This window comes from Erinaceus europaeus, chromosome 3, assembly GCF_950295315.1.
Source record: "Erinaceus europaeus chromosome 3, mEriEur2.1, whole genome shotgun sequence".
Lineage (NCBI taxonomy): Eukaryota > Metazoa > Chordata > Mammalia > Eulipotyphla > Erinaceidae > Erinaceus > Erinaceus europaeus.
Window position 1 is genome coordinate 9499373 of NC_080164.1, and position 26307 is coordinate 9525679.

At 46.8% G+C, this 26307-nt stretch overlaps 2 protein-coding genes across 7 annotated transcripts in view; both read right to left on the reverse strand.

Moving 5' to 3' along the window:
- Positions 1-594: 594 nt before the first annotated feature.
- TTC32 (tetratricopeptide repeat domain 32) lies at positions 595-8816 on the reverse strand. Its single transcript, XM_060186595.1, has 3 exons — positions 8437-8816; positions 2152-2309; positions 595-1010 (listed from the first exon to the last, which is right to left on the reverse strand). Exons 1-3 carry the CDS (start codon positions 8583-8585, stop codon positions 883-885), a joined length of 435 nt encoding a protein of 144 aa, XP_060042578.1. The 5' UTR covers positions 8586-8816; the 3' UTR covers positions 595-882.
- A 4204-nt stretch (positions 8817-13020) lies between these two features.
- WDR35 (WD repeat domain 35) overlaps positions 13021-26307 on the reverse strand; it is a 71750-nt gene continuing 58463 nt past the window's right edge. For 5 of the 6 annotated variants that reach the window (XM_060186600.1, XM_060186599.1, XM_060186597.1 and 2 more), the window contains 7 exons: positions 25430-25562; positions 21142-21252; positions 20094-20258; positions 18714-18854; positions 16545-16701; positions 14858-15098; positions 13021-13520 (listed from right to left, as the gene is read on the reverse strand). In XM_060186600.1, the coding sequence (XP_060042583.1) occupies positions 13370-13520; positions 14858-15098; positions 16545-16701; positions 18714-18854; positions 20094-20258; positions 21142-21252; positions 25430-25562 (1099 nt within the window). In that variant the 3' untranslated portion in view covers positions 13021-13369. Of the gene's footprint in view, positions 13521-14857; positions 15099-16544; positions 16702-18713; positions 18870-20093; positions 20259-21141; positions 21253-25429; positions 25563-26307 lie in introns of those variants that run through there. The other variant, XM_060186601.1, reaches the window with a different exon arrangement.

The window sequence follows — 26307 nt, forward strand, 5'->3', positions numbered from 1 at the left end:
GCGCAGCAGCTTAAGCGCAGGTGGCACAAAGCACAAGGACCGGCTTAAGGATCCCGGTTCGAGCCCCCAGCTCCCCACCTGCAAAGGAGTCGCTTCACAGGTGGTGAAGCAGGTCTGCAGGTGTCTGTCTTTCTCTCCCCATCTCTGTCTTCCCCTCCTCTCTCTATTTCTCTGTCCTATCCAACGACGACGACATCAATAACAACAATAAAAAAAAACAAGGGCAACAAAAGGGAAAATAAATAAAATCATAAAAAATAATAAATAAAAGAATTTTGGTCCATAATTCCAGAGGGATACAGAATAGGGAAGCTTCCAATGGAGGGGAGGGGATATGGAACTCTGGTGGTGGGAATTATATGGAATTCTGCCCATTATCTCACAATCTTGTTAATCATTATTAAATCACTAATAATAAAAAGGTACATATTTAAATTTTAAAAAGGCAGTGTAGCAAAGTGTTAACAAAAGGTGAGTCTGAAAAGAGCTGATATGTACTTAATAAATGACGATTCTACTTCTCTGTAGATACAATATTTCTGAATAAGCATGAGAATGAAAATAACAATAAAAAGGTTTCACTGAAGAAATCCACACCTTTCTTCAAATATTTTACTGTGGCCATATATCAATTGCACACTGCTATTTTTATCTACACTTATTTAAAAGCATGCTTATTCAAAAGTTCCTCAATTTTAAGTTAGCATTAAGTACCTTAATTTTCAGCACTAAAGCCTCCATTTATCTTACACATATATCCAAATAGCTCAATACCTACTTTCAATAATAGAAGACAAGATACCAGAAACAAGGCTCGATATCTCGATTACATTTCAAATCTTTCAATTATGACTTGATATTTCAATTACATTTCCATTGTCTTCAGTAATTTCTTCTTTGTTTTTCTTCTTTGTCTAGAAGAGTCTGTCTTAAACTCAAGGTAGCATCTTGAAACCCGGGATTTAAGTCTAAGACCTTCTTGAAGTCTTCCAACGCCTCATCAAAACATCCTGTATCAGAGCCCCAAATATGGGAGAGAAAAAAAACAACTGAGTCTTTATATAAATGATTCATTGTAAACTTTAGATAAACAAGCTTTTGCTTTTATACTGAGAAGCTCTTCACCACCCCAGTAACGGGGTTTTCTTCTTTTTTTTTTTTTTTTTTTTTTGCCTCCAGGGTCACTGCTAGGGCTCGGTGAATTCACTGCTCCTGGAGGCCACTTCCTTCCCTTTTGTTGCCCTTGGTTTTTGTTCACTGTTGTGGTTATTATTACTGTTGTCATTGGTATCATTGTTGTTGGATAGAACAGAGAGAAATCGAGAGAGGATGGGATCTGCAGACCTGCTCCACCGCTTGTGAAGTGATCTCCCGGTAGGTGGGGAGCTGGGGGCTCGAACTGGGATCCTTAAGCTGGTCTTGGCGGTTTGCGCCACCTGCGCTTATCCCACTGCACTCCCGCCCAGCCCCCTGGGGTTTTCTTCTTCTACTAATGACATAGGGACCCATCTGGGGAGATGTAAAAACTATCCCAGTGACAGCAACCGTGTCTATCAACTTTTCCTCTCTAAAGTGATTTAGGGCACGGGAAGGTGTATGCCACGGCAGTTTTGACTGCCTTTACGGGATAAGACTCGAAAATCACTACCAGTGTGTTTCCTGAGGTTCAACAGTACAAATAAATCATCCCAGCGTCCCAGCACAACTGTCATCTCTGGCTGGACATCATCACTGCGAAGTTTAGAAATAGGCCATTTCTTTTTCTTGTTAGTACTGGAAATGAGGAAGAGTGCTTACTGGTCTTTTCACCCCTGCATCTAAAATTCCCTCCTTTGGTTGTGTCCCCTGCACCCACAAGGACTTGAGCTCCGAAAGCCTACACAGGCGCTATGTGTGTCGGCCTCATTCCGCAGTCGGGAGATACACCGTGCTGAGTAACGAGGTCACCCTCTCTTGGGCGCCAGGTCCCAATTCTCGGCTCGGTCCTGTGGACCACACTCAGGTAGACGTTCTCTTGTTGCAGGCTCGAAAGCTGTGTTTCACGTAACTTTACAACATGGTGGTTGGTGGCTAGGATATTCCCTTTACGACATTCAGAAGCTCGGAGTTACTAGGACATAGTCAAAGGCGGAAGGAAAAAGCCAGTCTTACCCAGTCTGTAGAGTATCAGCCCTCGGTTGTAATAGGGGACTTCGAAAGTGGGTTGGACGTCTATGGCGGATGTGTAGTCATCCATGGCTTCGTCGAAATCAACCCTCAAGTACTTGATCTGCCCCCTGTTGTTATATGCAGTAGCCAAGTCCTCGGGGCTGCATTTGCTTTCAACAACAACAAAAAAGTTCAGGTTAAAAACACCGCATTCCCGAATCCCTCTCGCCTCCGCTTCCGCTCCCTTTGGGGTACTGTCAAACTTCACAGCCTCCACACAGGCCCTGTTTACGTGGAACAACCAAGCTGCAGAAAGAAAACGCAAAGGAATAAGCAGGGTAGTGGATTTTTGTTCTATTTTATCCGATAGTTACAGAGAGAAACTGAGAGGAGGTGGTGCCACAGGGAGGGAGAGAAAGGTAGACACCTGCAGACCTGCTTCACCGCTCCTGAGAGGGCTCAAACTTGTGTCCTTGTATATGGTAGTGTGTGTGTGTGTGTGTGTGTGTGTGTGTGCGCGCGCGTGCGCGCGTGTGCGCGTGTTTCCAGGGTAACTGCTGGGGCTCGGTGCTGCAGTATGAATCCACTGCTCCTGGAGGCAACTTTTTCCCTTTTGTTGCCCTTGTTGTTTATCGTCATCATTGTTATTATTATTGCTGTTGTTGTCGTTGGGTAGGACAGAGAGAAATGGAGAGAGGAGGGGAAGACAGAGAGGAGGAGAGAAAGGTAAGACACCTGCAGACCTGCTTCACCGCCTGTGAAGTGGCCCCCCTGCTGGTGGGGAGCCGGGGGCTTGAGCCCGGATCCCCAGGCTGGTCCTTGAGCTTCATGCCACGTGCGCTTAACCTGCAGTGCTCCCACCCGGCCCCCGGGAGTGGGTTTTTATTTAATGCTGTTAACTATTTTCCAAGGGTCACAGCCACAGGCCAACCTGAAAAAACACTTTCAGAGCCAGCTCAGAGACGCCGCTCTCTGCCAATGTGCTTTCCTGAGCACGACCATGAACTGAGCTTGTGTTCTGAGCAGACACCAGCAGGGCACAGGAGAGACGTCAGACACCCACTGAGGGGAGGGACAGCCGGACCCAAGTCCAGCGTTACTCTAGACGTAACCTGAACTGAAACCTCCGTTTTATTGTCTGCTTTTGAAGTGCTCTCAGCACGGTGAGATCTGAAATCATTTTCTCACGGATAAAAGGCACGTCTGGGGCCGGGGAGTGCCATCAGCCATCAGCGGTGGAGTGCACACTTTGCAGGTCTGAGGCCCTGAGGCCCACAGGGACGCAGAACGGAAAAAACAAAACAGCGTGGATGGCAGAGCCGTGCTCTGCCCGCTAAGAAGAAAGAATAAGGGGGCTGTGGGGGGTGGCAGGCTGGCACACTGGGTAGAGCACACGTGGCACCACGTGCAAGGACCTGTGTGGGGGAAGCTTCACGTGCAGGCAAGTAGTGCTGCAGGCGTCTTATTTCCCCCCTCTCCCTCTGTCCCCCTTCCCTCTCCATTTTTTCATTCCAAAATAACTAAATAAATCTTTTTTTTTCTTATAATCGAGAGGATGCCAGGCAGTGGTGCACCCAGCTGAGCATACCTCATCATGCACAAGGCCCTGGGTTCGAGCCCCCTCTCCTCACCTGCAGGGGGCACACTTCACCATCACAATCGGTGTTTTATCTTTCTCTTTCCCTCTCTGTCTCCCCCTCCTGTACAATAAAATGAAAAGGCAGGGGGTGGGGGGGTGGGAGGAAGGAGCAGTGGATTCCCAGTGTCGGCACCAAGCCTCAGCAATAACCCTGGTGGCAAAGTACAACTTCTAATAATAACAAAATGACTACTGTTATTACTTTAGAGACCCTAAGTGAAAAGTCAACACAGCGATGCCCGCGTGCTGTCTGGGGACGGCTTCCCCCAGTGCGCTCTCAGCTGGCCTGACTGGCTTTCGGGCCCAGGTTATTCTGCATCCTGTCTACTCGAGAGTACCCTGTGCAGAACCGGCATTCTAGAGGCTGCCGGCGGAGTTTAGGTGAGCACTGCTCCCTGGAAGGGACAGGATGCCCAGGCAGCTCGGACCATCTCCACCCCACGGGCCAGAGCTCCCTAGCCTCCCCATCCACTGAGCATTATGGCTTCCGCTCCAGGCCAGAGGCCATCGGCCTTCCCTCCCTCCCACCCACCCCATTCCTGGTTACATCCCACCACGCAATGGACAATGCTCAGGACACACTTGTGACTTTGATCAGTGCGACTGAAAATTCTCTGGGGCCGGGTGGTGGCGCACGTTACAATGCACAAGGACCTGGGTTCCAGCCCCCAGTTCCCACCTGCAAGGGGAAAGCTTTGTAAGTGGTCAAGCAGTGTTGCAGCTGTCTCTCTTTCTCTCCTTCTATCACCCCCATCCCTCTCACTTTCTGGCTGTCTCTATCCAACAAGTAAATGAAAGATAATTTTAAAAATTAAAAATTATTTCTCCTAAGTCTCGATCTGGGAGTTTTTAGAGGGATACGATACCATCCTACAGTACCAGGCTCTGACAAACTAGACTGCTTCTTCATCTGCATTTGCCCAGAGAGGAAGCACAGTGACTGTCAGAAATCTCTGTTCCTGGGAGCTGTGATTCAGGTTAGGTAAAGGACACTTCCAGGGGCTCCTGGCACCACCATCCAACCCAGAGGATTCTCTGCTCTAATACCAGCAGAACTGCTGCCTACAGTTTTAAGAAGGGTGCCCCTTGGGGGGTCTAATCAAGTTCCAATCATTCCGATTCTGAGCTTCAAAAAAACATTTCCTATATGCAGAGGGTTGCAGAATGTTACTACAATAGATTCTAAACGCTTACTTCTCGAGTGAAAAATGTTTCCTCTCTTAAAGAGATAGGCTAATCACTGACTTTTTTTTGGGGGGGGGGTCTGAATTTTTTTTTTTTACAGTGATAGTATTTACTACAGTGGAATTTAACCAAGTTAGCCAATCCAAGTGTGATCTTAACTGTTGCTAACTTTAGCAAAGAAAAAAAAAAACACCTGGAAATTAGGTTAGGGCTAAGACTGCACTTCTAGATATTTAAAGAAAATGTTAAATACCGTTTCCGGGGCCAGCAAAATAACCCTCACTTAGGCAGTGCGCTACTTGGGAAGTGCTTTGGTTCGTCTCTCTCTCTCTGGCTTTATTGTCTTGAACTGAAAGAAAGACAACGCACATGTCGCAAAGCGCAAGGACCCGCATAAGGAACCTGGCTTGAGTTCCCAGCTCCCCACCTGCAGGGGAGTCGCTTCACAGGCGGTGAAGCAGGTCTGCAGGTGTCTGTCTTTCTCTCCCCCTCCTCTCTCCATTTCTCTCTGCCCTACCCAACAACGATGACATCAATAACAACAACAATAATAACTACGACAATAAAACAAGGGCAACAATAGAGAATAAGTTAATATTTTTTAAAAAGGAAGAAGGAAGAAGAAAGAAAGGGAGAGAAAGAAAGGAAGGGAGGGAGGAAGGGAGGGAGGGAGAAAGAACAATTACAAACACAGTTTCAACAGGGTTCAGTGATCCAACTTTTAAAACATAAGCTTGAATTCTGAAAGATATATCTAAAGGAGAGAAAAAATAAAATGTAAGAACTCAGTTTCAAGAGGAAGTGAGCAGGGAGGCTGCACTGGCAGACACAAGCCTAGAAGCTCGGGTTTGGTGGTGGGACAGTGCAGTGCTCCTGTCTGTTGCCCGTATTTCTCGGGGAAGACAACATGACTGTTATGCAATAAGACGTGTTCATGCCTGAGACTTTGAGGTCCAAGGTTCATTCCCCAACCAAAGCTCAGCAGTCCTGAAGGGGGGAGGGTGGATCCTAATGAAAGAAAATACTAAAACAAACAAACAAACAAACAAAACTAAATTGATTTTAAAGACAAGAAGTGTTGGAGAGTGGGCCCGCTGTCCGGGAAGTTTCCATGAAGGTTCTTAGTGGGTCGACCCCAGGCTCCCCCCACTCCAGGTCGAGACGATGACAGGTCCCCTCCTGACCTCGTGACCTAATGACAGACAGCTTCTCCAGATGGGGGCTACCTTTCTGCTCATGCCCCTCCGCTCCCCTTAAAACAAAGGCCATGAATCACTGTGTAGTGTGTTTGGCCAAGCCTGAAAACCACAACCTGAAGTACCTGTAATTTACCAATTTACCCCCCCCCCCCCCCGGGGAAAACTACATTGTGAGCCTGTGCTCAAACCTTGTATGGCCACTCTTCACTTGTCAAAGTGTGACTGTGCATTGTGCTGCTTTGTGTTAGGGTTCATGACTATCTCAAGGAGCGGCAGGGCAGCCGGTGTTGGACGCCAGCCGCAGCCGGGCTCTCTGCCTCTCTCTCCCTCAGCTGGTGGGCAGGGTCCCCGTTTCCTACACGCCTTTAGCTCTCCCACTGAGAGGTGGCAAGAAGGGCGGGTGACAGCTCCCGGTGCCGACGGACACTTTCTGAAGTCAGAGGTGAGCCTGTTCTCAGGACCTGAAGCCACGACAGAATGTTATTTACTAACTGCTTTAGGGGAAGAGAGAGTTTTGGTGGTTTTCGTTTTGTTTTTGTCGTTTGTTCGTTCCTTTTGTTCTTCTTCCGGTTTACAGCACAGCTGTTGACACAAGGCACCCACTTCTCATCTCCCCAGGAAGGACAGGCGTCTGAGAACACTCCCGCCCCAACGACTTCGCTTCTATCCATTAGCTGTGGTGAGCGGGGGAGACTCTCAAGCCTGAGGCTCCAGAGTCCCAGGTTCAGTCCCCCAACCACCAGCAGCCAGAGCTGAGCAGGGCTCTGAAAATTATATATACGGGCATCGGGCGGTAGCCCAGTGGGTTAAGCGCAGGTGGCACAAAGCGCAAGGATGGGCGTAAGGATCTGGGTTCGAGCACCCGGCTCCCCCACCTGCAGGGACGTCACTTCACAAGCAGTGAAGCAGGTCTGCAGGTGTCTGTCTTTCTCTCCCCCTCTCTGTCTTCCCCTCCTCTCTCCATTTCTCTCTGTCCTATCCAACAACAATGACATCAATAATAACAACAATAATAACTACAGCAATAAAACAACAAGGGCAACAAAAGGGAATAAATAAATATTTTTAAAAGTCTGCTAAAAAACATATATATAATAGTATACAGTATACTGTATGTTAATATATATTTATATTCATGCTATGGCATGTCGCTTTACAGAATGGAAAAGCAAATTTATTTCTCCGGGTGAGTTTTACAGATCCACAAGGGCAAGAATCTCCAGCTTCTTCCCAACTATGACGCCATCTCCCCAGACAACATGCTGGGCCCACCTGCAGATCAGATGTCAGGCTCAGGCAAAAAACTAACCAAGTCATGGGCCCTCGGGAACAGACCTAAAAGAGCCCTACCAGCTTTTTACAAAACGGAGACCCCAAATCTTCATCTGCAATCTTTTGGGTTCATGATTAGTCAACAATTTGCTCTGCTTTCTTTTTTTATATATTTATTTATTTATTTATTTATTTATTTATTTATTTATTCCTTTTTGTTGCCCTTGTTGTTTTATTGTTGTAGTTATTATTGATGTTGTTGTTGTTGGATAGGACAGAGAGAAATGGAGAGAGGAGGGGAAGACAGAGAGGGGGAGAGAAAGACAGACACCTGCAGACCTGCTTCACCGCCTGGGAAGCGACTCCCCTGCAGGTGGGGAGCCGGTGGGCTCGAACCGGGATCCTTACGCCGGTCCCTGCGCTTTGGACCCCACCAATGTGTGCTGGAGCCCCGCTTCCCCAGAGCCCCGTCCCACTAGGGAAGAGAGAGACAGGCTGGGAGTGTGGATCCACCTGCCAACACCCATGTTCAGCGGGGGGAAGCAATTACAGAAGCCAGACCTTCCACCTTCTGCATCGCACAGTGACCCTGGGTCCATGCTCCCAGACGGATGGAGACTGGGAAGGCTATCAGGGGAGGGGACGGGATATGGAGATCGGGTGGTGGGAACTGTGTGGAGTTGGACCCCTCTTCTCCTGTGGTTTAGTTTCCTTTTTATAAATAAAATTTAAAAAATAATAATAAAAGAATCTTAAGCTTCATACGAAGAAACAACAACAACCAGACCCCAGGAGGGAGGCGCACAGAAACCACACGGGGAGGAAACCCGCCGGGGAAGCCGACCCCGGCCCAGGGGACACGGGCGTCCGCACCCTCCTGGGAGCCCGGGGGCAGCCCCGGGGGGACGCGCCGGGACGAGAAAGCGGGTTCGGCCGGGGAGCCGCGGGGTCAGGGCGGCGACGCGGGGGCGCCCCACTTCTCGCGATAGTTACCTCGGCGTCGCGCCCCCCGGGGCCGCGCAGGCGCACTGGCGGATGTAAACCGAGTACAGCGCCTCGGCCTCGGCGTACTCGCCCTTCAGGAAGCGGGCCTGGGCGAGCGCGAGGGTGGCGTGACTCCCCGGCGCCTGCTGACAGTCCATCGCGGTCTCTGTCCGCGCGAAAACGCGGGGCGGGGGGCCGGGGGGGGGGGAGGTTTGAGTCCTGAGCCACTAGGAGCGGCGCCGGGTGGACGCCGCGGCCTCGGCCCTCGCGGGGCGGCAAGTTTGTGCCTTCTGGGCGCCCGTCGCGTCGCCAAGTGATGACGTAGAACGCGAGGGCCGGTCGCGGCTCCCCGCAAGTTTGTAAACACGCCGCTGTGGCTGCCGCTCGCCCCCGGCCTCGTGTCTCTGCAAAGCCGGGGGAGGCCGGGGGAGATCGAGAGTGGCCGACCGACCGACAGTGTCTTGTTAGCGTGAGGACAGCGCTTTCCATGAGGGGTCGGGACGGCGTGCGAGAGAGTGCGGGGGGCCTGGCCCCAGAGCCGCAGCCGGAAACGGCTCAGACTGGACTGAAGGCGTTAGACTGAACGCGGCAGCGGAAAGCGAGAGTTCCCAGAAGGAGTAATAAATAAATAAGCCACAGATAAAGGCCTCGTGGCTTTGGGCTGAGCACGGCTTTCTTGGACGTAACGCCAAAAGCAAAGGCAGCCAGGGAAATACAGACACGTTGGAATTAATCAAAATGTAGAGAGTCAAAACAACAGTGGAAGCAAAGGGCCGCAGAGCCGCGTCTGGGGAGGGTGGGCAGGCCGGGGGCGCATCTGCCCTGAGGACACAGGAGCCTTCTTCTTTTCTTTTTTTTTTTTTTTGCCTCCAGGGTTATTTCTGGGGCTACACTAGGAATCCACTGCTCCTGCGGCCATTTTTTTCCCCACGTATTTGGATAGGTCAGATAGAAATTGAGAGAGGAGAGGAAGCCGGAATGGGGTAGAGAGAGACACCTACGACCTGCTTCACCGCCTGTGAAGCGACCCCCCCCCCCCCAACACACACACACTGCAGGCAGGGAGCCGGGGCTCGAACCGGGACCCTTGCCCAGGTCCTTGCGCTTCGTATCATCTGCGCTTCACCCGCTGTGCCACCGCCCCGCCCCACAGGTGCCCTTCTCACCTGGTGCCATCCTGCCGCGCGTGCAGCCCTGGGCCAGACCCGCAGGTGCCCGGGGAGCCTTCTGACCAGGCGCCACTGCACCTGCAGCTTGAACTGCAGACCGGCACCAGTGTTCCCTCTGCCAGGTCACCCAGAAAAAGACACCTGCAAAGAGATGAGCGGAACGGGGAGGGGGGGGGGTCCTTTTCGGCAACCCGGGCGGGAAGTGAAGTGCGGCTACAATACACCTGACCCCGAGAAAAAGTTTCAGTAAGGAACCTTCATGGGCTTCTCCTTCCCCGACATGGGCCACCTGCCTGAGTCCCGTGGTCCTGGAACTTCCCTCAGGAAAGTCTCACTTCTGTTGTCTGGAGAAAAAAAAAAAAAAAAAAAAAAGGCCTGTATTTGAAAACTAAAAGTGCATTATATGTCATTAGCACCTAGGTCTGCTCGATAGCCATGGAGTTAAATTATCTCTGTATATGACACAGAAGGCCTCTTCACTATTCTGAAGAATATAGCCAAGTCTAGTTCCTTTGAACCATCTTGACCTTATCAAAGAGGTCATCTTTTTGCCCCATGTTTCTTGGAATTTTCGTAGGGATGTCTTACTTGCTTTCCTATGCTTTAAAAAAAAAAAAAAGATTATTTTAAATGTATTTCATCGTCTCAGAGAAAGGGAGTTTTGATGTGGTGTGGCAGGTGATAGTGGTCAAGCATGGAGAAAGGGAATGAGACCAGGCTAGCGGGAGAAATGTGCTTATTAGGGTTTAGCCAAGGAGAGGGACCCAGCTGTCCACATGATAAGGGGGTTATCTAAAAAAAAAAAAACATACACCAGCGGAGAAGCAGCAGAAGTCAGGGCCTTTTGAGTAAGCAGATTTAGCAGAGTGAGGAGATAGAATCCAGCAGTCACCTCCCAACGGGCGTGACAGATTACTAGGACCCAAGTCAGGCAGAAAGAACTTCTTGTGCCTCTTTAGCTCAAGCAACATACATATCAATACTGTCTGTCTGGACTGCTTTTAGTTTCTCCTGTAATAAATTTCAAGAATTTTTTGCAGACTGCTACTTGGCATGCCAGCGGTCACTTAAAAGTAAAGGCTTATGCGAAATAAAGGTACAGTGTTTTATTTTGCCTTAGTTTCTGCTTTTGAAAATTAAAATGAAGTGCTCATATATCCTGCTTTTTCATTTACAGTTTATGCATTTTGAAGTTTTAAGCATGCACCTTTTATACTTTAAAAAAAATCAGTGCTCGTCATTTTGAAAATGGGTTAATCATAAGAATAGACAGCAGGGGGCAACCTAACATTTCTGTTGTCATATCAGAAACAAGCAGCAACGAGGCTAATTGAACTCTGATCCTCAGAGCAGGAAAGGATTCTGCCAAAAAAGTAGTCTTGATTTTTTTTTTTCTTTTTAACCAGGTAAGATGATCTTTATTTGCAAAAGTGCAGAGATGGGCAGAAAACCACAGGCACTGACCTCAGCCCTTCCCTTAGCTCCCCAGGCTCAAGCACTTGTATTTTTTTACTGGAGCGTTAGTGGTTTATAATATAGTCTTTGGCACACAGGCACAGCCCCGCGCTTCTCCCCTTGTGTGGTGTGCAGGAAACACACCAGGACCCCCATGTCCCTTGCTTTCGTTCCCCAGAGTCCTTTGCATCCGTGCAACACACCACACCCAGTCCGAGTTTCATCTTGTTGGCCGTTAATGTTAAGTTCCACCTGTGAGATCACTCACTGCTGGTCTTTTTCTTTCCGACTTGTCTCACTCAACACGATGCCTTCCAGATCTGACCCCCACATCACAGGAGACGGCCTCATTGTGTGAACATCTGCATAGGACTCCACTGTGTGTACGTCCCACAACTCTTAGACTCACCATTTACCTGTCACTGGGCATCTGGGTTGCTGCCAAGTTTGAGCTGTTACAGACGGCACTGCTATGACCTTAGGTCTCGTCAGGTGTTTTTGTTTTCCCTGGGCAACTCCCTAGGAGAGGAGTGTCTGGGTCAGAAGGTAGGCCCAATGTGATGAGATAGCTCCCCGGCCCCATTTCTAACTGAGAGCACTGTGTGACCTTGAAGGGGCCTTTTCAGTGATTCACCGCAACTGCCAATAGTCTGACAGCTCAGCTTGGCGCCGAAGCATAAGAGTGTACGCGGCGTGTCGCAGATGGGCTAGGAGTCAACTCTAGTACCCAGTGACTGCTGGGACGGAGAGGGGACAGGCAAGGTGAGAAGCTCGGGCAGGGGGCCAGGGGCCAATCCGAACACGTGGTCCCATGGGCGGACTGGTTTCTCCCTGCTCAGATACTATCTTCTGAGGTAAGGTAGTGTTCTTTTCTATGCAGAATAACAAAACTGAGATAAGGCTGTTTGAAATGTAGGCAGGTATGTTAGTAACTGATGAGACGAGTTAGACAAAGCTTAGTGTCACCTACATGAGTATGTGTTCAACTGAGAGAGAGAGAGAGTCCCCCTTACAGTGATGAGTCACTAAAAACAAAAGGCATCCAAGGCACTAAATGTTCACGGCATTCAAAAGGCATGAGATCTAAAAAGCATTCAATATGTGTGAACTCTTGGTTCAGTCACCCATTCTGGCCCATCCCCAGCCAAGAAATGGCATCAAACCCAACAGCGCTCGGCACGCTAACTGAAAACGTACAGACATAGCTGGGACACCTGCCCCGGAGGCCCTACGGTGGGCTGAGGGTAGTGCCACAGCAGGATGAGTCAGGAAGTAAGAGACGACTCAACATCCAGCTACTGTACTCTCTCTACCCGTGAGGACAGTGTTCACCTTGTGCATTTTTTTAAATGTTTATTTACTGGATAGAGACAGACAGACAGACAGAAACTGATAGGGAAGGGAGGGCTGGCGGGGAAGAAACACGCTACAGCACTCGACCACTCCTGAAGCCCCCACACACACACACACACTCATACACACACAGACACACACACACACACACAGACATACACACACACACACACACACACAGACATACACACATACACTCACACAGACACACACACATACACACACACTCACACACATACACACAGACACACTCACACACATACACACAGACACACTCACACAGACACACACACACATACACACACACACTCACATACACTCACACACACATACACACACACACACACACATTCACACACTCACACACACACACTCACACACACACATACTCACACACACACACACACACACACACACACACACACACACACACACACGGGGGGCCAGAGGCCTGAACCTGGATGCTTTCGCTTGGGCACGTACTCTGCCAGGTGCCACTGCCAGGCCTACTGTGTATTCTAAGCTGACTGGAGTGCCCCCCTTTCGGTTTATAAGCCTCTCATGTTTCCTATTACCCACAGATTTTTTTTTGACGAGTCAGAAACCTTGAGCTATGGGGGGAAAAAAGGTCTTTATTCGGAAATTTTCCATTGCCCATTGTATCATGTATCAGCCACAAAATGACTAGCCGACTGAAAGTCTATAGATGGAAGCAGAGCTATTTCCATAAATTTCTTCATTACTATCATCCAACTCTATTACTTCTTAGTTGTATTTCTAGACAAAATTATATATATGTACAACTATGTGTGTGTATATATATACATATACAAAGTTTTGTATAAAATACGGCAGAAACGATGATTTTCATGAGATGTAGAGAAAAGAGCCTTGGTTACATGTGTAGTGAGGTCCATGTCTGCATGCTACCTGTGTCTGACGGTCACATGAGACATGTCCCTCCTTCACCCCACGGAGCTATGGCATAAGGGGCAGAAGCTGTACTTGGTGATCTCCTGAGCCATGACGCAGTGCTTGCACACACCACACATCCAGAACTGGTACTCCGTGATTGGGCCTCCAGTGGCCACGCATGTGGGCAGCTTCCCATCCTCCCTGTAAAACCAGAGGGAACACAAGCAGATGGGAAACTTCAACATACTTAAAACTTCATTGATTGCATTTAAAAACTTAAGACTGGGGCAGAGGAGATATAATGGCTCTACAAAAGGCTTTTTTGTGCCTGTGGCTGAGGCCCCAGGTTCAATCCCCAGCACCACCATAAGTCAGAGGTGAGCAGTGAACTCTATTTCTCTCTCTCTCAATAAGACATTAAAAAATGAAAAGGGGGGGCCAGGTGGTGGCGCACTGGATCAAGCGCACTTAGTACAAAGCACAAGGATCCTTGTTCGAGACCCTGGCACCCCACCTGCTGGGGACTCAAACCAGGGGGAGTCACTTCACAAGCGGTGAAGCAGGTCTGCAGGTGTCTTTCTCTCTCCTTATTTTCCCCTCCCCTCTCAGTTTCTCTCTGCCCTGTCCAATCGGGGGAATGAATGGATGCAGGAGCAGTGGATTAATAGTGCAGACACTGAGCCCCAGCAAGAATCCTGGAGGTAATAATGATAATAATATAAATATTAAAAGAATGAAAATATCTTTTTTTAATATTTATTTTATTTATTTATTCCCTTTTGTTGCCCTTGTTGTTTTATTGTTGTAGTTATTATTGTTGTTGTCGTTGTTGGATAGGACAGAGAGAAATGGAGAAAGGAGGGGATGACAGAGAGGAGGAGAGAAAGACAGACACCTGCAGACCTGCTTCACCGCCTGTGAAGCGACTCCCCTGCAGGTGGGGAGCCGGGGTTCGAACCAGGATCCTTATGCCGGTCCTTGTGCTTTGCGCCACCTGCGTTTAACCCGCTGTGCTACAGCCCGACTCCCGAATGAAAATATCTTAAGGTCAACTTCAAATAAAAAATTTCCTTAGGACGCCGGGCGGTAGTGCAGCGGGTTAAGCGCACGTGGTGCAAAGCGCAAGGACCGGCATAAGGATACCGGTTCAAGACCCCGGGTTCCCACCTGCAGGGAGGCTGCTTCAAGAGTGGTGAAGCACATCTGCAGGTGTCTATCTTTCTCTTCCTCTCCTCTCTCTGTTTCTCTCTGTCCTATCCAACAACGAGGACAGGAATAACAACAACGATAAACAACAAGGGCAACAAAAGGGAAAAAATGGCCTCCAGGAGCAGTGGATCCTTAGTGCAGGCACGGAGCCCCAGCAATAACCCTGGAGGCAAAAAAAAAAAAAATTCCTTCCAGTGAGAAACCACATTAACCAGGGCATAATGTTAAAGTGAATCACCTCAAAACTAGGTGTTCCATTTATCAGAGTACAGTATTATAATGCAGAAATGCAAGTTCCTGGGAAAGGTAGACTGGCATCTGCTAGTTACCCTTCAAGAAAGGTGTCCAGCTCAGACTTCCTGCTGTCCTTTGGGGTGTGTTTGGTGAAGATCTCCATAGCAAGGTCCTCATACTGTTGCTTCTGTTCTGAACTGAGAGCATCTAAAGATTCGAGTTTCACAAACGCCTTTGAGCAAGTGCCGAAAGCTCTGCTGGCGCAAGCGCAGACGGCAAGCAGAGAGTAGATCTCCACAGCGGAGACGACGTCTTCATAGTCCCTCAGGCGGAGAGCTGGGGAGGAGGGTCATTGGGGTTAAGAAAAGATATAGTAATGATCTGATAGTGACTATCAAGATTGTGAGATAACAGATACAGTTCCATATAGTTCCCACCACGAGTTAGTTCTACATCCCATCGCCTCCGCTGGAAGCTTCCCTACTCTTTAACCCTCTGGGAGTCTGGAGCAAAATTCTTTATGGGGTGCAGACGCTGGAAGACGGCCGTACCTCACTAGAGAGAGAGAGAGACAGCCTGGGGGTATGGATCAACCTGTCAATGTCCATGTCCAGCAGATCATTAAAGACACTAGAAATGGCCCAGGATGGGACACAGTGACTAGAGCTTGGGACGTAAAGCCTGAGCTTGACCTCTGGCGTCACACGTGTGAAGCAGATATAAAACAGAAATGCTACGAAAAACCAACATCGACAGTAGAGGTCTACTATAAATAATCTCCGAGGAGCTCTTTCCAATAACAAAAAAAAAAAAAAAAAGAGGATCGTCCAAATAGGTTTCCAGAAACATTCAAGAATTTCTCTGAAAGGTTTCTGAAATTCTGTGTGGGTGTGTTCGTGAGAAGACAAGCTATGCTACTGAAATCTACTAAGAAGGAAATACTTACAACATATTTTCATGTGTTTTTTTAATACATAAAAGCATGGCCTTCTAGCCTCCCAATATTGTAAGAAAAACATCAGATAAATATGTCTGTCTGTCTATCTGTCTGTGTACATGTCTCCAAAGAGATGTGACCCGGCTACCAAATGTCAGATCAAGCAGCACAAGAGGCGGTGCAGTGGGCAAAGTGTCCGGCCCCTTGAGAGCATGAGGTCCCAAGTTCGATCCCTGGCATCACCCTGCCAGTGGCGCTCTGGTTCTCTCTCCCTCACTCTCACCTGAATAGACAGATCCTTTACAATATTCCTAAGTGAACAGAATAGTGAATTAAATAGAACAATGAATGCTACAAATCTGCCTTTTTTTCTTACCTCCAACTGCTTTTTCTAGGGGCCATATCTCCTGTGTATTAAAAATGAAAAAAAAAAAAACAAAAAACTTCACAAGGAGCACTGTACCGAACATTGCATGTGGCATAATTTCAAACAAAAGCAAATCCACAGAGAAAGTGGTCATTGTGTGTGTGTGTGTGTGTGTGTGTGTGTGTGTGTGTGTGTGTGTGTGTGTATGTGTGTGTGTAGATAGATAGATAGATAGATAGATAGATAGATGTAGATATAATTTATTGGATAGAGATGGTCAGAAATTGAGAGGGGAGGGGAAGACGGGGAGAGACAGAGAGACACTTGCAGCACTGCTTCACCCCTTGCAGAGCACTCCGTCTGCAGCTGAGGATGAGGGGCTCATATATTAAGCACGAGTCTCATCTGAAAGAACACTGAAGGAGCTCGTGCTTCAGTCTACAATGGTTCCAGGAGACGCAGGAAGTAACATGTTCACCTGTTTTCAGTGCAGCGTCAGAATTCCCCTCGTAGAGCTGCCTCTGCGCTAGTATAAAGAAGTGGTATGCCTCGGCCCCTCTCCAAGCGTTATCTGTGAAACGACTGGTTGTAGACAGAACTTCCTCTTCCAGCAGGCCAGCCAAGGCAGAAGTAGCCTGGAATCAAAGCAGATCTGCATGTTTCTCAGTGCAGACACAGCGGTCACTCAGAACCATTCCAGGAAAGGCAAGTTCTCAAACTGTTGAGCACTCAAACAGCTCCGTAAGTAGATGGCATCACTACAAGGCTTCACGCTCTCCTACTGCTAGCCACACCCTAATAAGTAGCAGGGTCAAAGTCTTGTCTGCTTCAATGAGGCATAAAAAAAAAAGTTATTCAAACTGTTTTGATACATGTGTACAGTGTGAAAGAATTCTCACTATGGTATGATGAATTTAGAGAAGATGGATTAACAAATGATTAATGTACACATTAAAATAATATATGTGTTCTAGGAAAGTTATTAAAATTCACAGGTTAGAAAGAGTTTACCAGGGCCTGGGGAGACAGCACAATGGTTATGCGAACATGCCTGAGGCTTTGAGGTCCCAGGTTCAAACCCCAGCACCTCTATAAGCCAGAGTTGAGCAAGGCTCTGGTCTCAGTCTCTCTCTCTCTCTCTCTCTCTCTAGCTCTCTTTCTTTACAAATAAAAAATAAAATGTTTTTAAAAATTACCAATTAGGGAATTAAATCAAAGATGATACAGGTCACTCTATTTCTAAGTAGAAATTCCAAATCAGCCATCCTTTTCTTGTCCTGACCCCATTTAAATAACTGCAGACAAGCAGATTCAAATGCCCTGTATGTAAAGAGAAGTTTGAGAGGTTTTATTTTAAATTTTTAATTAATTAATTTATTTATTATTGGATAGAGATGGAGAGAAATTGAATGAGGAAGGGGAGATAGAGAGGGAGAGAGACATCCGCAGATTTGCTTCACCACTCGTGAAGCTTTCCTCCTGCAGGTGGGGACCAGGGGCTTGAACCCAGGTCCTTGTGCACTATAATGTGTGTACACTTAACTAGGTGCACCACCACTTGCCCCTATTTTAATTTTTTACAGAGACAAAGAGAAACTGAGAAGGAAAGAGAGGAGAGGAGAAGACAAACACCCCCCCACCCCCCGCAGCCACACTTCAGCGCTTGGCATGAAGCTCAGCCAGTCTATCTTGGCGTTACTCTCGATCGCACTCTTGTCATTTCACAGACATCTCATAAAAACTGCAGCAAAGGTGGGCGCGAGGAATAACATCATTGCAAGACTGGCCAGCTCCTCATGGGGCGCGAGCGCTTCCACACTACAATCATCCTCTCTGGCATTATGCTATTCCACTGCAGAATACTGTGCCCCAGTATGGTTCTGTAGCCCCCATGTCCACTTGGTTGATTCCAAATTATATTCCTCCATGAGGATAATTTCTGGAACCCCGGATCCATGGCTGCCAGTCCTTAGCAACATCACCCCGCCAGATATTCATCGGGATGCGGCATCATCTAAGTTCATTTCCCACGTCTACGCTTGACCGGACCTGCCAATATACGCGGATATCTTCGCCCACCCTGTCCAACGCTTGACGTCTCATCACCCAATCTGGTCCCCTACGCCTACACTGAACTTCTCTGTTCCAGTCTCTTGGAAACAGAGTTGGCAGTCAGCTGAGGTAAAGAACAAACACCTCATCACAGACCCCTGCAAGCTCAACCGGCTCTGACCTAGCACGTTATGATTGGGCCCTCCTCAATCGCTATCGAACAGGCCATGGCCGGTGCGCCGCTATGTTCCATCGCTGGGGAGCCAGAGACGACCCGAACTGCCCCTGCGGCTCCAGACAGACTATGACCCACATAGTCAACGACTGCCACCTCTCCAGATTCAAAGGAGGTCTCGAAACTTTACATCAGGTTCAACCTGACGCTGTTGACTGGCTACGGAAGAAGGGCAAACGCTAGAAGAAGAAGCGCTTGTGAGATTTTTCCCCACGTGGGCACTGAGGCTCGGCCCCTGGTCATGTGCCGTCAGCTGTGCCCACTCCTGGCCCCTGGAAGTCAGGAGATGTTTTCTTTTTCTTTCTTTTTTTTTATCCTCATACCTCAGGTGCTCTAATGCTGGATCGCCTTCTTTCTCACCTCAGAACTCTTTCCTTTCACTTTCCCGCGCTGGGCACTCTTCACCTGCTCGTGGTACTGCTCTATAAGCAGCGCTGCCAGCACGTAGAGCTTCTTGACACGCAGAGGCTTGGTCCTTTTCTTTGCCTCTTCATCTGCAATCTAAACACTTGGAGGCTTATGAAAGGCATTTTTTAAATATTTATGTATTTATTTATTCCCTTTTTGTTGCCCTTGTTTTATTGTTGTAGTTATTATTATTGATGTTGCTGTTGTTAGGACAGAGAGAAATGGAGAGAGGAGGGGAAGACAGAGAGAGGGAGAGAAAGACAGACACCTGCAGACCTGCTTCACCGCTTGTGAAGCGACTCCCCTGCAGGCGGGGAGCCGGGGCCTCGAACCGGGATCCTTATGCTGGTCCCTGCGCTTTGTGCCACGTGTGCTTAACCCGTTGTGCTACTGCCCGACTCCCTAGGAAAAGCATTTCTTACTCTTTATTTGCACGAGTATAACCATTTCTGAAATCAGAGTCTCTAAAAAAAGGAAAATCAGTAAAATGGACAATAAATACAGTCATTTATGATAAGTAATTTAAAACCTAATTTTGTTCCCTAGAGTACTGGTTAAGTACTTAGTTCTCTCCTCAGTGTTTAGCATATGAAGTTATCACTCCGAACAATCTTAAAACATGACAGATGGTGTTTAAATAAACAAGAATGAATAGAGCTTTCACAGACTGTACAGGATTTCCTGTCAAAAAAGATTATATTACAAGAACATAAACTAGATGGCCTCAACACAGTACACCCTTCTGATATTCATGATTCTGAAGGAAATTCCTCCTTTTCCATTAAAGAGAGGGGATGGGGTGAGATGTAAAATTCGCACACATCATACTGTACTAGTCATGTACCCTCCAAATGCATATTACAGAAGTGTAATGTCTTTCATCATTTAAATGAGTCATTCAGAAATGATTTAGAATTCTGCTAGCAACAGAATTTACTTCCAGTGAAAGGGATTTGTACTTTAGGGACCCTGAAAGTTCTGTAATTGTTGAACTTCACTGTTTAGGTATAGTAAGATGCTAAAGAACAGGAAAAGCTATCGGGAGGGGATGGGATCCTGAGTTCTGGTGGTGGGAACCATGTGGAGTTGGACCCCTCTTACCCTGTGGTTTTTGTCAGTGTTTCCTTTTTATAAATAATTTTTTTTAAAAAAGATGCTAGTACTAATAAATAACTGTATTGGTAATGTAAGTAATATTAAAGTAATATGTAGCAGTAATAAAAAGAGAAGCATTATGCTAGAACAAGGATGTATTCAATGGAAGATCTGTTTTTTAGTGTATAAGAAAACATTGGTAATTAAGACAACCAACTACCAAGATCAGTACCTTACCTTAAACATCAACTTGGCAGCCTCATAGAAGTAATTGGCTTTCCGGTAGAGCTCTATGGCATCCAGAGTCTTATTCTTTTCCAGCAAGTGAGAGGCATACCTAGCTAACAGGGATCCAATTTCTTTCATACTGTGAGTTTTAGCCAGTTCAACAGCCTTGTTCCACTGGGGGTGGGGAGAGAAGCAATAAGTTAGTCAGTTATCCGAGCACTTACTGTCACTAATGTCAAAAGAAATTCAGAGAAAAAAAGGCCATAGTTTACAGTTATAATAAATAATTAACAGTAAATCCAGTAAAGCAACTGCTACTTTTAACACCACGTCAACTAAGATAGAGCACATACTGAAGGTGAACAGGTGTCAGGATGATTAAATGATCTGAGGTTTTGACTTGCTCAAGAAGTAGATCTAGAAAGGAAAGCTTACAGGCTTATAATAATATTAATCTTATAATTCTAGCTTTGCAGAGGCTATGAAAAAGAAAAAAGACATTTATTTATAGGAGAACAAAATATGCACTCAATTTAGAAATGTCAGCTTGACATTTAAAAGTCATTTTTATAAAGCAAATGCACTCTACAAGACACTTTAAGAAAATACTTACACATTCCTACAATAATTCTGCAATTTGATTTTTAAACGAAATCCCAGCTCTTGAAACAACCTAATACATGTTTTCCACAACGGGAAAGGGAAATAGCTCTGCCAATGTAAATACTGATAAAGTAACTCAATTCCTTCCTCTTTCAATGGCCATTAACTTGCTCTTTCTTTGGAAACAAACCCAGCCTCCCCAAAATGCAAAATTATGAAATGACTTCCAGACAAAAGACGTGCCATACTAGAAGCACAGGCTCCGCTCATGTCCTCACAGGGAGTCGGCCATGCTGGGCTCACCTCCAGGTCAGAGATTAAGGAGGTAAAAGTTCCAGCTCTCCTCCAGTGTCAGCTGATACCTGGCTCCTTCCACCCAACTGATCTCAGACTCTCCAGCCCTCCCACTGGCAACACACTGAAAGAGGAGACGGTCTGGCATGTGGCCCCTCACCTGGTTGAGATGAACGCAGGTGTCCACTGCTGCCTTCGGCTGACTGCACTTCAAGAATGCAGCCACTGCTTGTTCACACATCCCGACTCTCACAAACATGTTTGCTATTTCCTGTAAAGACAAAACACGGCGGTCAGACTTCAAAGAGCAAGGAAACCACTTTCCTGAACATTAAGCCGTAGCTACATTCATTTTCCTTCGAAGCGCATGTGGGGCAGAGCCTACGAGCCAGAAAGGACGCTGAGGCATCACCTTCTGAAGAGCCAGTGGTTCACCCCTAAGCCAGGCATCTGGTGTGTTTTTAACCAAGTCCTGAGAATATGACCTCGTCCTTCCCTCTCTCTATTTAGGTTGTTCTTTTCTCTGAACTTCATTGCTACAGGCTGACTCTTCACAGGTAGAAAAAGACAGAGATCTCTGAACGCGTGTCCGTGAAGCAACCATCAGAAGGTCGCACCTCCGATCAACTAGATAAGGCAATGACAAGTCACCCGGAACCTCGCCAAACTAAAGCTGTGACTTCTGAAGACACTCACTTAGTGAAACTCACAGGTGAGTGCAGGTGTGAGAGCTGGAAGACGGAGAAAGGGTGAGGGAGGAATTCTCGAGACAGGAGAAGGCACCTGTGTTAGCAGCCAGTAGCATCTAGGCGGCCACACAGTGGAGCACAGCATGTAGCTACGGCACCACCTGCTGGCTAAACAACAGAAAGCAAGGTAAACGTGCAAGCTTGGAAGCAACCACATGGCAGAAAATTCAAACCATCAAACACAAAATGCCAGACTGTCTCAGTGCCTGCTGGAGCCAAATCGGGAGTTACCCAGTAGAGCACGTGGCTGGTGGCAAGAAAATAGCTCTGGGTGCTTCAGCTGTGAACTCAGGGGCAACAGGACCCACTGCCCACAAGGACCCACTAATGTCTAAGAGAAAAAAAAAATGCCTGAAACTAAAGGCCTCCAATCTGCTCAAGCTCCCAGAACTGAGAGCACAGATATGAGCCCACACATACACAACTGCCTAGTGCATGACATAAGGCCCAAAACCACTGACTGGAGCGAAGGGGGTCTCTTCAACAGACGGTGCTAAGAAGACTGGACAGCCACAGGCAGGAAAGTGAAGGGATATGGAGGTCAGACCGGCAACTCTAAAAAATATATATAGAAGAAAACACCCCCCCATCTTTGCCTTACCTTGGATGGAGCTTGAAAGAACAGTGCTGGGCGGGATCAGTCAAAAAAAAAGATCACGAGGGAAACTGGGTGGTGTGGTACCTGACTGAGCACACACTTCTCCATGGGTAAGCACCCAGGTTGAAGCCTCTAGCTCCCATCTGCCAGGGAGAGAGCTCCACAAGTAGTGAAGGCATCTCTCTGTCTTTCTCCCTCTCTGCCTCCTCCCCTCTCAATTTCTCTCTGCCCTGTGAAATCAAGAATGAAAAAATAAAAAGGAAAAATAGTCACCAGGAGTGGTGAATTCATTGTCCAGGCACCCAGCCTCAGCAATAATCCTGGTAGAAAATAAATAAATAAATAAATAAGAGAGATGAATACCAGATGATCTCACTCATAGGTGGAACGTAAGAGACAGGAACAGAAAGGAAAAACACAGAGATCACAGGGAGACAGGCAGTTATACCCCTGTGTCAACAACATACTAAAGACCGTGAAGCAAGCAGTAAAATGAGAAAAGGAAGAAAGTATGTAAGGAAAGAAAGACGGGAAGGAGGAAGGAAGAGGAGGAGGAAGGGAGCGAGGGGCAACCAGCTCACCCCAGCCAGAGAACTCCCACGTGCTGACTGGGCCTCTGAGCCGAGCACAGGGCAAGCGGGCACCCTCCCGAGTGAGCTCTCTCATAGACCAGTGTCCTCTTACGCCTCTCAGTTTGGTTATTAGTTTATCTAGATGTCAAGTTCCAAAACAAACCTCAAACTAATGGGTTAAAAATAAAAAGTATTGTGCTGCTGGGGATCAAACTCCGGGAGGTGGTGCAGTGGATTAAGCATCAGACTGTCAAGCATGAGGTCCTGATTTCAGTCCCTGGCAGCACATGTACCACAGTGATGTCTGGTTCTTTCTCTCTCTCCTCCTATCTTTCGCATAAATAAAAATAAATAAACTTTAAAAAAAATAGAATAAAAAGTGTTTTGTGTCTTCCTTTTCTAAGTCGGGGGAGAGAGTGTGTTGTAAATATCTATTTCAAGAGATGAGAAATTGTGGGCAAGGGAGACAGCATAATGGCTATGCAAAGAAACTCTCATACCTGAGGCTTCTGAGAGAGAGAGAAAGACAGACAGACAGAGAGAGAGGATAAATTGAACCCATATGTCAACAATGGTACTATAATTCATTAATCTCCCAGGAAAGGAGAGAGGGGCAGGGTGGGGTGGGTGGGGATGGGGGTGACTTTAAGTCAACTGATCAATTCACTGTTAATGGGGACATTCACTAACCTCTCAAAATTCCTCTAAAACAAATGCTTGGACATTCTTGACTCAAGAAGATAAACCCAAAACACAGCTGGAAGGTGGTGGAGTGACGGAAACACACACACACACACACACACACACACACACACACACATATACACATACACGCATACACATTCACACATACACACACACATACACACACATACACACACACACATACACATTCACACATACACATTCACACACACATACACACATACACACACATACACATTCACACACACACATACACATTCACACACACATACACACACATACACACACATACACATTCACACACACGTACACATACACACACATACACATTCTCACACACACATACACATTCACATACATACACATTCACACACACACATACACATTCACACACACACATACACATTCACACACATACACATTCACACACACACATACACATTCACACACACATACACATTCACACACACATACACATTCTCACACACACATTCACACACATACATACACACACATAACACACATATACATACACACACACTCATACACACACACACACACATAACACACACACACACAATCATACACACACACACAAATTAATAGGGCTGCAATTTCTATTTTCATAAAATATCTATTTTCAGAAAGTCCACTTTGTTGTCCAATGACTAATTTCCAGAGTTTTCCTCTCCTTTCCCCACCTCTAAAATATCTGGAGAAATATCACAAAAGCTCACTACCCAACTGTCTTAAAGCAGCACTCCGTGTTCGTAATGATAAAGTAATACGTTCTTAGAGCTTAGTGAGAGAAAACGAGAACATTAACCCAGCCATAGCCTTCCTACCCACAGAAATCCTCTCGCCAAAGTCTGCTCTGTTCCTAGCATACAGACCTAGCTGGTCTACTCGATGATATATATGTTTTTATGAGTTGATTTAGGTACTGTGACCACATGGTAATTTTGTATTCTGTAAGTCACAATTAAATGTTACATACACTTCTCATATTATTAAGAAATCCTCCAAAATGTGATTTAAATTGTGCACTACAGTTATTTAATTATGGGGCTAGGCAGTAGCACACTGGATTAAGCGCACATAGTACGAAGCACACGGACCGGTGCAAGGATCCCAATTCAGCCCCCGGCTCCCCACCTGCAGGAGGGGCCATTTCACAAGTAGTGAAGTAGGTCTGCAGGTGTCTCTCTGTCTATCTCCCTCTCTATCTTCCCCTCCCCTCCCCTCTCAATTTCTCTCCATCCTATCGAATAAAAAGTATTTTTAAAGGGGTTGGGCCTCCAGAAACGGTGGATTAGTGCTGTCACTGAGCCCCAGCAACTGGAGCCAAGTACACATATATTTAATGATTTATTTTTGTTGTTGTTGTTATTGCAATAGATACAGAGAGAAATTGAGAGAGAAGGGGGAGATAGAGAGGAAGAGAGACAGAGAGACACCTGCAGACCTACTTCACCACCTGTGAAGGGACTCCCCTGCAGGTGGGGAGCCGGGGGCTTGAACCGGGATCCTAACCGGTCCTTGCGCTTTGCGCCACATGGGCTTAACCCACTGCACTACCGCCCGACTCCCAAAATATATTATTATTACTATTATTATCATTATTATTATGGCTATAATTACAAATCATTTATTCAATAGAACTACTAAGAACGAATAAATGAATCACTGCCACTGTTGGCAGAGATCTTGCCATTGACCTTCAACTGAAGTTAGGAGATTGGTTTAGAAGCTCTTTTCTGACTATCGCAAAAACCTTGTAAAGTAACCAGGTAACTCCCCAAAGGAAGATTTTGTAATACATACTGGAAGCAACTTGTGGTTTTCTGGAAGTGAGTTGGCAAGGTTCTCCAAGCCCTCAAAATCTTCCAACATATAGTAGCATTCAGCCAGGCGCTCCTGGTTCCGTCCCTGTACATAATACTGCACGGCATTCACCCTACGGGTAGGAAAGAAGAGAACCTCTTAAAATTAACTGGCATCTCCTGGTAAATGAGAATTTTCTGCATCAAGTATTCCGTAATTAGAACACTGGATGCATCCGATTTCTCTTGTACTACTCACTCTTAGTCATCTTCAGTGACAAAATGGCTTCGAAACATATAAGCTAGATAAAAGAAACCAAGAGACTGGGAAGTGCATTTTAGCCGCAGCACTCTGAGTAGTCGTAAGGCATGTTTTGTACAAATGTGTTCATGCAGGTGCATTTCCAAAGACGCAAATGAGCAAGAAACTATAACAAGGCCAAGATTTCTGAAAATAATCTATAAGAACAGGCAGATAGAAATTTTTTTCACTTTTTCTGCAGAAAAAAAAAATTCTATAATGTCTGAGAATCGTCAATTGTCGTCTTAAACAGAAACCTGATTGGATCTTTGTAGGGAAATTGTAAGGATGTGGTAGAGCCTGGCAGGGCTTGGCCTGAGGGTGCGTTCATCCTGTTAGTCTCTCTCTCTGCTGAGAGGTTGAGCGAGGGAGACACGGGAACCCCAAAGGTTTGCCTCGTCTTATCAGACTCCCCGCTTCACAAAGCACCCTGCATTTTTCTGCCTCCAGGAGCCCGGCATTTCTTAAAACATTAAGCCAGCTCCCCCTGCTCCACCCTGCGTTCCTGATACTACGGCCCGTCCTTTTATTATCACATATCAATCTTCTGCTGTGTCTAACAAATGACTTAAGGCCTC

Bases quoted from the DNA above. Each gene is read 5' to 3' on its own strand.
- TTC32 (XM_060186595.1), bottom strand. From the start codon at position 8,585: ATGGACTGTCAGCAGGCGCCGGGGAGTCACGCCACCCTCGCGCTCGCC. The intron at 2,310-8,436 runs GTAACTATCGCG...AAGCAAATGCAG, and splicing joins CCGGGGGGCGCGACGCCGAG to CCCCGAGGACTTGGCTACTG. The intron at 1,011-2,151 runs GTAAGACTGGCT...GCTCTGATACAG, and splicing joins GCTGATACTCTACAGACTGG to GATGTTTTGATGAGGCGTTG.